Raw genomic sequence first — 12892 nt, forward strand, 5'->3', positions numbered from 1 at the left:
AAATCCCATCACAAGAAGAATTCTGAAACTAATCAAAAGCAAGGAAAGAGTTGGTGGGTGAATGAAAGAAGAACTTCCTTCAGCAATGCCTTTCTCCTCCTCTAGCAAAAATAGCAGATGGAAGGTATGCCAGAGACAAGAAACTACCGCGACCAAGTGGAATGCAATACTTGAAAGACACCTTACAAAGGGCTGCTGGATCTGACAGCACCATCATTATGCTCTCAGCCACTTCACTAACATGAGAGCACAGCTAGTGACAAGCAGAGAGCGCTTCCTCTCAGTGCACTGCTTCTCCAAAGGGAGCTCATGAGCACCATTTTCTCAAGACAACTTCAAGGATGACCAAATCTCTACTACTTCCCCCAGTAACAAAGCTTCAACAGACACTCTTGGAGCACAGTACCCATCTTCATCAATGTGCACTGTAAGAATGGGCTGAGGATAAAGGAGAGAAGCTTTGCTCTGTCTGACCCTCTGGACCTCTGTTTTTGTCTGACTATCAACAAAATGCACATTTCTGCCACTGAGTTCTAATGGACCCATCACAATCACCACTCCTCTTGTGGCTCTTTGGGCAGATGACAATAAAAAGAAAAGAGCTTTAGTGAAATTTCCAATATTTGATTCAATTAATTCAATTAGCAGAGAACAGAAGAGAGAATGATGGCAGGTCAAGACTGATTTCAAAAGAGAAGGACCTGAACTATGTCAGATACAAATTTTATGAGGAAGCTTTCCCACTGCAGGCATCTGCATTCACTCAAGTGAAGAAATGGGGACAAAAAGAGTTACAAAACCCAGAGTGAAGTTCGGAAGACAATATTCCAAGGAAGCATCTAAAATGGGAAAAATTTCTTCAGTTCCATACTTTGTGTTCTTCATTTTACCGTACCTAAGACCAGAACTAATTCACACAGCTCTCTGCTGTTAAACTGCAATGGGAATTTCTGGAATGAATACCTGAAAACATAGTTTACTGGATGCTTTTCTGCACGTAGAATTGTAAATCCCTGCCTTGAATCCACCAGCTAAAGTTCCATTCACTAAGCCATTATTTATTGTTCAGAGACAATTCCTGTACATATATCAAGTCCAGGCTGTAGACATCTAAATGGTAGAATCCTAAATACCTCACAGATAACCACGGCTGTTCATAGAGGGTGGCTTAAACAAAGTACCTGCTTTGTTTGGACTGGAGAATCCAAAGCCTTGAGATGCCACGCTTCCACCACCAGAGCTGAAAGTGCCCGTAGGCTTCTGCTCTCCGAAAGATGAGCTGCCAAATCCAAAAGTCTTTGCTCCACTGTTTCCAAATAAGCTGGAAGAACCTGGGGAGAAGAAGAACAGTTGTGAAGTTCATAACAGACAATATCCTACATTACACTTTATTATCGGGATTAGCAGATCCCCAAGCACAAAATGAACACCACGTTGAAAACAGCACTCTGCAGGCAGAAGCCAAATTTTCCCATATTCCTACAGTGCTTTGTAGTTTCACTGAGATCCATTCCGGATCTCATGGACCACTAACAACCCTTTATTGCTGCAATCTAGGAAATCACGGTGTTGGATGATTTGTTTAGTTGCATCCTGTGCCACAGTCACTAAAAGGCAATCCCTCAAGTGAGAAATCACAGCAGCTAGAATTAGTCTCTCTTGACAACACAAATATGAGTTTACCATAAATTAAAGATTCTCAGCTATTCTGGCAATGGCTAGTATTCCCTAACATGACTATGTGACAGGACCTTAAAGCAGGAGCCAAACTTTTCCAGCCTTACTGAGAAATAACTCAAGTTTTCTTCTTTCATAAGGCTACAGAGAGATTTCGCATCCAGTGGCAGGACACAGAATAACCAAAGCTCCTCTCTGGTGAACCATCTGTTTTATTTTATCACAAAACCCAGTGCTGCAATAAAGGAGGGATCAATTAGCAAGGTTAGACAACTGACCTCAACCATTAATCCTAAAGGATCATTAAAGATGTAATAAAACAAATGGATTTGCTCTCCCAAGACTTGAAGCCAACTTCTAGCCACTTGCAGCTAATTCTACAGCTTCCCTTTGTTCCCTTATTTTTGCATCTTGGACACTGTTTCCCTTTCTTTGTGTTTCTACCTTCTGGACTCCACCCCCTCCTGCCTTCCCCTTCACCCAAACCCATGTCACAAGTGATGAAATAACAAAGTTGGGCAGTCTCATTAAATAACAGTCACACTTCAGAAATCATTATGAATTGCTTTTGTGACATCCAAATGCATGGAACAAGTGCAGACCTACACTTGCTGCACACAAAAGGCATGAGAGCACTTGCTAGTATTTCCAGCTAATTGCTAGAGCAGACAATGGCATATAAGCATCTCAGCTCAAATTTTAGGGTATTACCAAGACCTGTCAGACCAGAAAACTCAAAACTCATGTGTTTTTATCTTGACTCTGGCATTCAAAACCCAGATCTTTACACCAGTGGACAGTGATTGATTCTTGCCTTTACAGTTAATCCTTTATAGCTTCTAGAAAGAATTTCTAATAGCTCCTTAAAGTCTCTGGTGCAAAGGAAACTGTGGGCAGCTTTAATTTATTAACTACTTTCCATGCCTCTTTTGGTAGGTTGGTTGGACAAGAAGCAACACGTGGGAGGGTTGGTGTGGCACCTCACATGCAGATTGATTTAGCAAACACACACATGTGGACTGATGCCTTTTAGCTGACAACTGGAGCAAAAGGAAGGACAAGGGATGAGTCCCTCCTCCCAGACAGAGCTTCAACACAATTCCTTGTATGAGTTTATCTGTGAGAGACCCACCATGCCTATCAAATCTGGGTAAAAACTGGTAAAAGGAACTCTTAATTCTGCTTCCTTGCCAAAACAGACTACATCCCCAAACCAGCCACTGCACATATTTTTCTTTACATCCATGTGACTGAAGAAATTCCCATCTCCTCCTATACACAACAAAATTACAGAGAGCTTATCCATATGTGTTAGTCATTCTGAGGACAAAGCTGAAGATACTGCTATCCATCACATACTTGTTAACTTGGTTTCTCTTGAGCATAGATTATTAATACTGCCCAGCCAAGTTGGAAGCAGAAATTCAGTGACAAGAATTTAGAATATTCAACTTTAAAGAAGCATATGGCCACAAATTCCCTACAGAATATAGATACTATTCTCACTTGCTGCATCTGCTTTTTTGTTTCAATGGCTTCCCTATTTGTTCTCCATAAACCTAAAAGAAAAATTCCAGATTACACATGATGCGTAGTCTCTGTCTCTGTTACCCCCTAGAAGCCTTTCATGTTAACATAGAATTTACTCAAACATGACTAACGGCAGAAAAGCAGATGGGATCCCAAAAGCAGATGGAAATCACAGCACATTTTGTATTCTTGTTTTGTTCACTTACTCTGGGAAGCTGCAGATCCAAATCCTCCACTGGAGGAACTGAAGGGATTCTTATTGGCTGCATCCTGACTTGGCTTTCCTCCCAGACCACTGAAGAAGCCTCCACCTCTCCCACCACTTCCAGCTCCAAACAAGCCTCCACTGGAAGAAGATGGCTGCTAGAACACAGAAAGGACAAAAAGAGGTTTAAACAAAGTCAAAGCACCACAAGCCCCCGAGGCAGATCTTTCTGCTTGGCCTATTCTTCTGCATGTACGAAGGAGCTCATGAACCAGTAAGCAACTACATCCCCACATGTAATGCAGTGAAATCTTACTCATGTCTGTCTTAAACCTTGTCTGTGGCACAGAATAATGTCTTTGAAACTTATCCTCTACTGTCCACTTGGCCTGGAATAAAAGGAGGTGACTTTCCACGTGTCTTATCTTATCCTGCATGTGATAAAACATTTATCCCTCACGCTCCTTGGAAAACATTTGCTCAAATGCTGCTTTGGTGCCCACTATAATAACAAATACTTTCAGTACAGTCTGGGATGCTTTTTATTGAGTATGTCAATTTGTACCTTTTTACCAGAAATAGGCAGGGAATCCTGAACAAGTCCACTCTACATAAACAGTCTCGTTTCTACAAACGCAGTGAGTACTTGCCTGGCCAAAGACGGTGCCTCCAGTATTAGCTGCTTGCCCAAACACAGAGCCTGTGTTACTGGAACCAAAACCTGCTAGGAAAAGAAAGGAAAATAAACCATCACGACTATTACTAGGGTGTAAGACAAGTCAGTGAGGTGACACTAGTCCAGAGCAGGGAGAGGACAGGTCTCCTACACCAAAACACAGGATACACGTGGTTACCAAATGTATTTGGGTTAGGCAAATTTAAAGTATGTACCAACACACACATGGTAAATTCCATTGAGAGTTTATTGGAAAGTCAGTCTCCTTTTCTCTTTGGCCAACTTAAAACCAAACAGAAAACAAAAGGCCAATTGTGACATTGTTGCTAACAATATAAGAGAACTGGATTTCTGTTAGCATCGCTATAATAATCCTCCATGTCACGAACAAGCGCTGTAATGTTCTGATTGCGCTTGTGTAAGAAGCTTTGCTACCTAAAGATCCCTGTTATAGATAATGAAATGTTTTGATTAAAAGAAGAACTCCATGTTCCATTTTCCAGTTCACTTCAATGTGCATTTTGTAGTAAAACTTTCATTTCTATAATTAGGAACACCTTTCTCAAGCAGAGTTCACTTCCCCCTATTTAACTATTCTCTCTTACTGTAGTTAAAATGAACAAGCAGTTTGCCTACAGTGCCATCATTTTTAATTAAATGAGCCTAATTAGTTTTTCTTCTTTGGAAATACATGTTCTCTATTATTACTGTGTACTTTTCACTTGTCCCTGGGAGCCATCTGAAGATTGTACAGACAAAGCTTTGGAAAAAAACCCCAACAATATATTGTAGCAATGTGGAGAACAAAAGGAGATTGACAAAGAAGGCTTGGTCTGTTCAAGTATTCAATTGAACTGTGTAGACAAGTAGCTGACGCTCATGTTGCTGCTATATTTCATTTTGAGATGTTTCTAAAGGCAAAAGCAGATTTAACAGATTAGTTCCTTGCTAACCCATCACTTGGAAGGCTTAAAATCTACTGCCATCTCCAATCATGATATAGTACCATACCTGGCTATACATCTACTCCTGCCTGTACTCTCTGCAGCCCACTGAAGAAGTGCTGCATCTGTACTCATTGCCTTGATTATGATTTCAGAGCTGTCTCGCCACTTGAGTGTAACAATTTACAACACCACACTAGTTTAAGATCTTTTACACTGTGCTGAATCCAACCCACTTATTTTTGTACAGACAGGACAATTCATAATTCAAAATTAAGTCAAGGTAGACTTGTAAGTATAAAAATGAATGCAAGATTGGATTGACAAGGCTACATTCAGAGGCCGACTGATGATGAGTGAAGCAGAGCAAAAGCTTCTTTAGTCTCCAGCATTAGCCTCCCCCTCATACACACACTGCAGCTCCTCTTCTTCCTAACTGAAAAGAAACCCAGCCAACAAACCAAAAACCCTCAAGTGCCATAGGGGGAATAAAAAAAGACACTAAAAATGTCCTACTTTCCCCAGTGACACAGTGCTCTCTGTAATTCAGCCAGACATCACCACTGGGATATCACATCTCCCTCTGTTTGTTCTTACCTGAAGCTTGGCAGAAGCTGAACCCAGCAGATGATGTTGTAGTAGTAACGGTGGCACTGCTACCAAAGACTGATCCTCCTTGCCCAAAGCCAGTGTTCTGCCCAAACACTGGAGGGCTGCTTTGTCCAAAGAGCCCACCTCCAGTGCTGGCAGATGGCTGTCCAAAGGAAAAGGAACTGGCACTGTTGGTGCTAGCTGGTGCTCCAAAAACACTGCCACTGCTTGAGGCTGCTGTGGAAGCTGCTGGCTGGCCAAAGGCTGGCATTGTCCCAAACCCAGACTGGCTAAAGGTAAAACCACTTGAAGAACTGCTTGCTGGTTGCCCAAAGGTCGGTGCTTGTCCAAAGGCTGGCTGACCAAAGCCCCCAGTAGTGGTGGTACCAAAAGCAGAAGTACCAAAACCTGAGCTGACAGCCTGCGTAGTAGCAGTGGCAGTGGCCAAAGTACTGGTGGTGAGTTGCCCAAATGGAGAGGATGCTGTGGTACCTGCTGGTAGTTGTCCAAACACAGGTGGTGTGGAAGGAGCAGCAGCTGTATCACCAGCAGGCTGGCTAAATGCTGAGCCAGAAGAGCTGGAACTTGAAGGCTGAGAGAACACCGAGGAGCCTGCAGAAGTGGGGGCAAACACAGGAGCACCAACAGCTGGACTCTGAACACATGTAGTAGCATCAGAAGTAGCAGCCAACACACTTGTGGCTTCTGCAGGAGAGGCAATGCTTGTTGCAGAAGTTGCTGCTGAGACATTCTGATCTGGTGGGGCAGCTGCAGAAACAGCAGGAGGCACTGGTGCCTTCAAATCACTTGTGGTGGCAGGAGCAGCAACAGCATCAGGGGGAGATGCTGGTGATGTGGTGCCAGAGCCCGCAGGGACCATGTCCCCGGCTGTGGCCTGGGGTAAAGCAGGTTCTTTAATGGGCTCTGAAAGCTGTATCTGTGGCTGTGGTGACAGTGTTGTTGGAGGTGAAGATCCAGGTGCTACAGCTTCATTTTCAGATGGCTTTTCTGGCACAAACAATGATTTGGTATCCCCTGCACCCTTAGTAGAAGCTGCAGCAGTTTGTGTTGAACTCAAGAAATTTCCAAATGAGAGGGACGTTGAAGTGGAGAAGGTAGAAGGGGTAGAGATGGACGTGCTCATGCTGTTTGCTTGCTGAATACCAAATGAAAAGGTGGGCTTGCTGCCACTAGTGCTTCCAAGATTAAATACCCCAGAGGACCCTGTGCTGGTTATCTGGACATTACAAAAGAGACTGCCTGTGGCACTAGTGCTGCTTGACAGGGATGCTGTGCCAGCTGATGTGACTGAGGTTGAAGCAGCTTCTCCAGTTTTTCCTAACAACAGGGGAGCACCAAAAGTAAACCCAGAAGGTACTGTAGATACCTTAGATGACTGTGCTCCTACAACGCTGGTAGGTGGTGCTTTAGTGGTGGTCTTGGCATTATCATCTACTTGACCAACCCGTAGTCCTGAGAAGCTCCCAAGAGTTTCCCCAGCTATACTGCTCTGAAACAGGTTGTCTCCTGATTTAGATGGGGGGACATCCAACTTGCCAGATGTAGTGGATGGAGCAGAAGATGTCGTTGCAGCAGGTTTGTTTGTCTGGGTGCCATCTCCTGAGGAGCTATTTCCTGCTAAGGCCCCTGGAGCACTTGCTGGCTTGAGGGACCCAAAAGTGAAGGAGCTCTCAGGGGCTACTCCAAATTTGGAACCCCCAGCAAGTGAAAACGAGTCGGTCTGGGTGGACTCCTTAGCAGGGGCTGCCAGAGAGAGCAACAGAAGTTACAAGCTGAGTTACAGTATGCACAGCTCATTTATAATTCTTACAATAACAACATGCTTTAGTGTTTTACAGATGGCTAAACAGTAGTCTTGCCTCAAAACTATAAAGCCTCTAACCCCTTCTATGTGCATTCAGGATTCAACAGTGATATCTGAAGCCCTTATGGACAGGGTTGCAGTAACAAACACTGTTGCTTTCATGCCATAGACTCCACTTAACCATCCTCTGAGTACAGACAATTTCAGCCTTTAGCTTTGATGTGTTTTTCAACAGTTTGATAAAACATAGAAGACCTGGTTACTACACACCATTTCCTCTTAACACCATTTTCACCCCTTACTTGGTTCAGCTAAATCCTGACATTCACTACAGAATTCTCTGTAGTGAACAGAATAGGCTCAGAACAGAGTTGGGTCACAAACGTACTTTTGGGCACTGCATTCTACAGAATCAAATCTTTCTTTACAAATTCAACTATTTATAGACCAGCAACCAGTTTCTATGCATCCTGTTTCCAGCCTTGAAAGACCAGAGAAAAGCTCTCAAATGTAACTGCCAAAGCAGCCCCACTTACAAGATATACTGCTGTCCAACTGTGTGGAAGTGCTGAAGCTTCATGGCAGACTGGACAAGTTTGAGGCATTGTAATTTCATTTCTGAGCACCAAATGCACACAAACTCTTGTTTGACTTGAAAACATTGCATTGGTGCTCGGGCTATGTGTTGATTTGAGTAAGGTACAGGAAATATGCATGAAGATTAAATAAGAGCAAAAGCTTAGCACAGCTGGTATTATCCTTGTGTTTTTCTCTCTGTCTATTAAGTATATTTAAGTATATTAGTTATTGACACTGAATAATGTAGTATTGTTTCTTCCTGAGGCACTGAAATTTCTTCTGTTCTTTTCCCATCACCAGCTAACACAGGCAAAGGTGCTCCTACCATTTCACAGAACAGCATGAAGTAACTGCCCTCGCACAATGCTGTGGTTTACAAGTCTGTCTCCTGCACCTCCCACTGCTCTTTTAATCAGTGTTATTTGCTTAAGTTTTTACATTAACCAAATCTTCAAGTTTTAAGCCAACTTAGCTCTGCGTAAGGCCAAGAGAGTACTAGTAGCATAGCTGTGGCTGTGATGGCCTAAGGATAGAAGCAAGTCAAGAATTGTAAGAAGAGGTAGTATCTCTTATCAAAGTAACCAGTAACACTGGAAATGACTTTTTGACCACCCAACCTCTTTTGCAAGACTGATATTTGAGGCAGAAATCCTCAATAATACTATAAAACAGATGTATCACTCCCCTTTTTCAGACAAACCAAGTATTGTCTGCCTATGAAAAGGAAAGGAGGACTACATGTTGTCAACTCAATTTCAGAAGCAACACAATGCCATCCCAAGCATTCCCCTCCCATTACTAAAAGCTCATTCCACTTAATGACAGTTTTCTGCACCAGACCACCTTAGCAACTTCAAATCTACAGATTAAAGACAACAGAGGAAATGACTACAGATGTTATCCTTTTCATAAACCAGTCCCTCCTAGATGTTCTTGGCAGCAAGTATTTTGCTTACTCTTAGTTGAAAGGCAGGTGGCCTAGATTTCTGTGCATTACAGGGCATAATCCAGCATATATACGTAATGTTACTGCAGCTACTGCAATTTTAATAATAGAACTACAACATAAAACAAGAACCACACAAATTAGGAAGAGTAAGCATTCTCTTAGCAGCGAAGGGATACTGTTTGCACACTCTTCCAAACTAACCTTGTGATGAAGCCAGGCTGGGCAGCGTCGGTGATGAAGCAGCTGATGTGACAACACCAAAATTAAATCCAGACCTAGAAGGAAAGGAGAAAGGGAAAGAATGACACTTAGCTCAAAGGGGTGAAACTTCCAACCCCATGATTAACACAACTCTGAGACTCAGATTTCCAGTACAGACTTGCACAAAGTTCAGGCATAAGAACAGTTTCTCCAACAACTAAACAGAGAGAAGCATGACTGGGCTCTATTTGTCTCCCTTCTGACAAGGCTTCTAGAGGGTTAAAGAGTCAGAGTTCAAAGTTCTTTTGACCACCCCTCATCCTCCCAGATTCTTTCTATTCTGCTGTGCATCCCCTCCCCATTCAGCTCAGCAGCTGAACACCATGCACCAAGTCCTAACTGCTTTTTGGAGACTAGTGAGAGCAGAAGCCGCAGTGGCAATTAGTGTTTAAAAGAGCTAAAAGCTAAGGGATAGTGTATGTACAACAGGGAATAACTGGATACTACCACCTGTCAAAAAGGAGATCACTCATAGCAATTCAGATATTAAAAGTTTCCATGACGGTTTCACACTAAAATTACTGTGTCTTGCAAAAATACTGTGATCTTTTAGAATGAGCACTGGGGTCCTCCAGAGACCTTCATTCCCTGTGGCTTTTTAAACTTTCTCTGATTCTCAAAGACCAGCTGCTGATGAAGAATTCAGGATGTGTAACAGACATGACTGACAATGGCACTGTATTTAGCATATGATTTATAGACTGAGGCCCTGCAGTCTGGGACAAAGGCTGGGTCTGTTTGTACTTTGAATCTGAATTTCCAGCTCTCAAAAGGACTCTTTTAGCCCTGTGAAGAGCACAGCAAGGCATTTGGGTAACATCCACTTGACAAACTGGCAGAGAAATGGTTAAGACTGAAAGAAATCAGCTATTTGAAAGTATGAGTGTTTTAAAACACTTAATATTACCCACTTCATAAAGAGAAATTCATTTGAGTAATAGACAGGTAAACATGCAGAATTTCAGACAACCATTTCTAAGGAGTCATCCTTCTCCCCCAAACATGAGATATGATCAAAGAAATATTTTTGTCATCACTGAAAAAAAAACCCACTCTATAAGAGAGATTTCAGAATAACTGCATGTTCATAACATGCACCTTGCTTTGTGTTACTCTTATGTAACAGAAATCACCAGATGGCTTGGGGACTCCCTAGTCACCTTCATGAGCAGACTACTTTTCAAGCCAAAACATGGCATTTGCTACACTGAAATAAATAATTCAGCAAGTTTGACCATCAGCACAAATTTCAAATTCTAACTGGAAATTTAATCTCAAATCATCATCTAATGATGAGAAACACCAGTACACAGAGTGTATGATGTGTTTAATAGCTCACTCCAGATAAACCTGAAAAGCAAACCAGTCATTACATACTCTTGGTAAGTTACAGACTGAAAAATCTCAAAGTAACATGATATTGTGTAAAATGCTCACAGACCTTCAGACCTCACTCAGGTAGGATTCCACAAACAAGAAGGACCTTTCCAAGAATCCCAGTGCAACACCCCCCCCCCCCCAGTATAACGTTTGCAGGTGCCATTCTCCAGTATTATGCAGCTTGTATGCCATTCTCCAGTATTATGCAGCTTGTAGGTAACACTTGGTCTAACAGCCAATACTCATGTTTAATATCAGCTACAAAGAATTATTAATACTATACAGACCCCACAGAAGAAAAGGAGAAGGCTTTGTTAAGCTGTGCAGTTGTTGCTTGTACGGATGTCACGGTAGAAGAAGTCACAGCTGTAACTGTCTTTACTGTCCCTTGTCCTGTAAGATACAAGAACAAGTGTTATAAAACAGAAAAAGCATCTTGTCATCTAACTATCAAAAAAGGAAAGAATAGTTTGCACATGCAGTCAGCAATTTTATCAACTGGAAACAAAGCTTTTTGCCATTTATGCCAGGTCTGATATTTATACACAGCAACATTCTTGCTAATGTTGGTAGATCAGAGAACACATTCATTATTTCAAAGATTTAAGGCAAAATAGATACCAGATGAGAGCAAAGATATGTGTTGTCATCTTGAAAATAAAAATTAAACAAAATCAAGAAATCCTTGTTAAAATCTGTCATCAATGCATTGAAACAGTTCAAATACAAAGGAAGTGCTGTCAAATTCAGGAGCCGATATTTTCAATAAACCAAAATTTAACAAGTGTTTGCCAAGTCAAATATGATTTCTAGCTATTTCTACTGCTTCTTACCCCTGGCTAAGAGGCAACCTACATCCATGGATTAAAGACAGAAGATCAGAGATGGATTTCAGACATTTATGCAAGAAGCTTATAAAACCATGTCCGGTGCAAGCATTATTATCTAATACACATTAAAAATCAATTCCTTCTTTCCCTAAGTGTTTCATCTTCCCCCATTTGCACTGAATGATGTGAACATCTTTCCTTAGAAGCCTCTAAACCGTATGCAACTGATCACAGTACCTGAACTGGCCTTGAAGTTCAGTACTCCACAGACCGAGTACCTGAATTTGTTCGTTTCAAGCTAGTTTAGGTACTCCTAAGGTGCTGCGTGCTTAGAAACCAAACCAGCAAGTTTGAAAAGAGCATGATTTTCATGTTTAAAAACCAAAATGGCAATGCTTTCAAATCACAGCAGACTTCGGTTAATGTGTTTTCAACATTTCTTGATAAGGGTTACACATTCTCAGTCCCCTCTGAACAAGGAATTTTATCACTGAATTCTAGGTGCAGGAACAGAGACAAAACATAGGGCAGGATGCAAAACAAATCTCCTGCTCTTCAGTACCTTGGTTTTTCAAATTCTCACCCTCAAAATTAGCATAGCAGCCTCTCAGTGGAGGCAAATCTTTCTTCCTCAGTGTCTTCATTCTCTGGGTTGTGCAGCCTGATAGGCAGCAAGAGACATCCAGGCCTTATTTCCATCTCCACTAAAGACAACTTACCTGAGACTTTGTTGCCAGAAGAGGTTGGACCAGCTGTAGATGCCACAGGACAGGGTGCACACACAGAGGAAGGTGGAGTCTGTCCCTTAAGTGAGCTTGATAGAGGTGTCTAAAAACACAGTTACACTTCAGGTCAGTGCAGTCTGTCCATTAACAAAGGTCCTTCTGACATTGGTTTGGTATCATGAGAGTCATGCAATGACTTAAGAACTAAGTAGAGGAAGGCAGCTATAGCACTTAGAAGTGCCCTTCAATCTGAGGCCCATTATGCCCCAACACTTACCTACAGGGTCAATACTCAACTTTTTCAACAAGTCTCTTGCAGAGGCCAGTAAGCCTCCATGGGCAACAGCTCAGTGATTCCGGGGGACAAAGATTGCTGCGTTTCTTATTGATGTGTGAATGTAAAACCTAGCAGCTTGTAGACCAGTAAGAAATGTTTTCAGTAGAATAAAAGCATAGGCAAACTACTCTCTTCCTTGATTGCATAGCACATTTTGTTTTGAAGTTTTCTTAGTGAAATTCTGGTGTATCTACCCAATACTGTTTGTGGTTAGCCGCTACCCTTACTGCTGCAAGGCTATGGCCACCAGAAAGCTGCAAGCCTTCATAAGAAAGAAAAGGCAAGACATAACAAAGATGTGCCTGGTATCACACTGTCGAGGTCATGGATAAGTAAGTGGTTTGCCAGGAATGCAGGGCAAGCTGTGAAGGAGACATTTTTAG

General features: G+C 42.1%; 1 protein-coding gene across 4 annotated transcripts in view; it reads right to left on the minus strand.

Annotated features, from left to right (window-relative positions):
- Positions 1-12892, minus strand: part of NUP214 (nucleoporin 214) — a 43683-nt gene that overhangs the window by 7067 nt on the left and 23724 nt on the right. Inside the window, exons 26-32 of one of the 4 annotated variants that reach the window (XM_061352741.1) lie at positions 12167-12275; positions 10905-11010; positions 9178-9251; positions 5630-7387; positions 4063-4133; positions 3414-3567; positions 1182-1331 (exon numbers count right to left, since the gene is read on the minus strand). In XM_061352741.1, the coding sequence (XP_061208725.1) occupies positions 1182-1331; positions 3414-3567; positions 4063-4133; positions 5630-7387; positions 9178-9251; positions 10905-11010; positions 12167-12275 (2422 nt within the window). Of the gene's footprint in view, positions 1-1181; positions 1332-3413; positions 3571-4062; positions 4137-5629; positions 7388-9177; positions 9252-10904; positions 11011-12166; positions 12276-12892 lie in introns of all 4 variants that reach the window. The other 3 variants (XM_061352739.1, XM_061352740.1, XM_061352738.1) reach the window with 3 other exon arrangements.

Source organism: Neopsephotus bourkii, unplaced genomic scaffold (genome assembly GCF_033783945.1).
Source record: "Neopsephotus bourkii isolate Nb327-2 ecotype Australia unplaced genomic scaffold, CSIRO-AGI_Nbou_v1 NB_659, whole genome shotgun sequence".
NCBI classification, from domain to species: Eukaryota; Metazoa; Chordata; class Aves; order Psittaciformes; family Psittacidae; genus Neopsephotus; species Neopsephotus bourkii.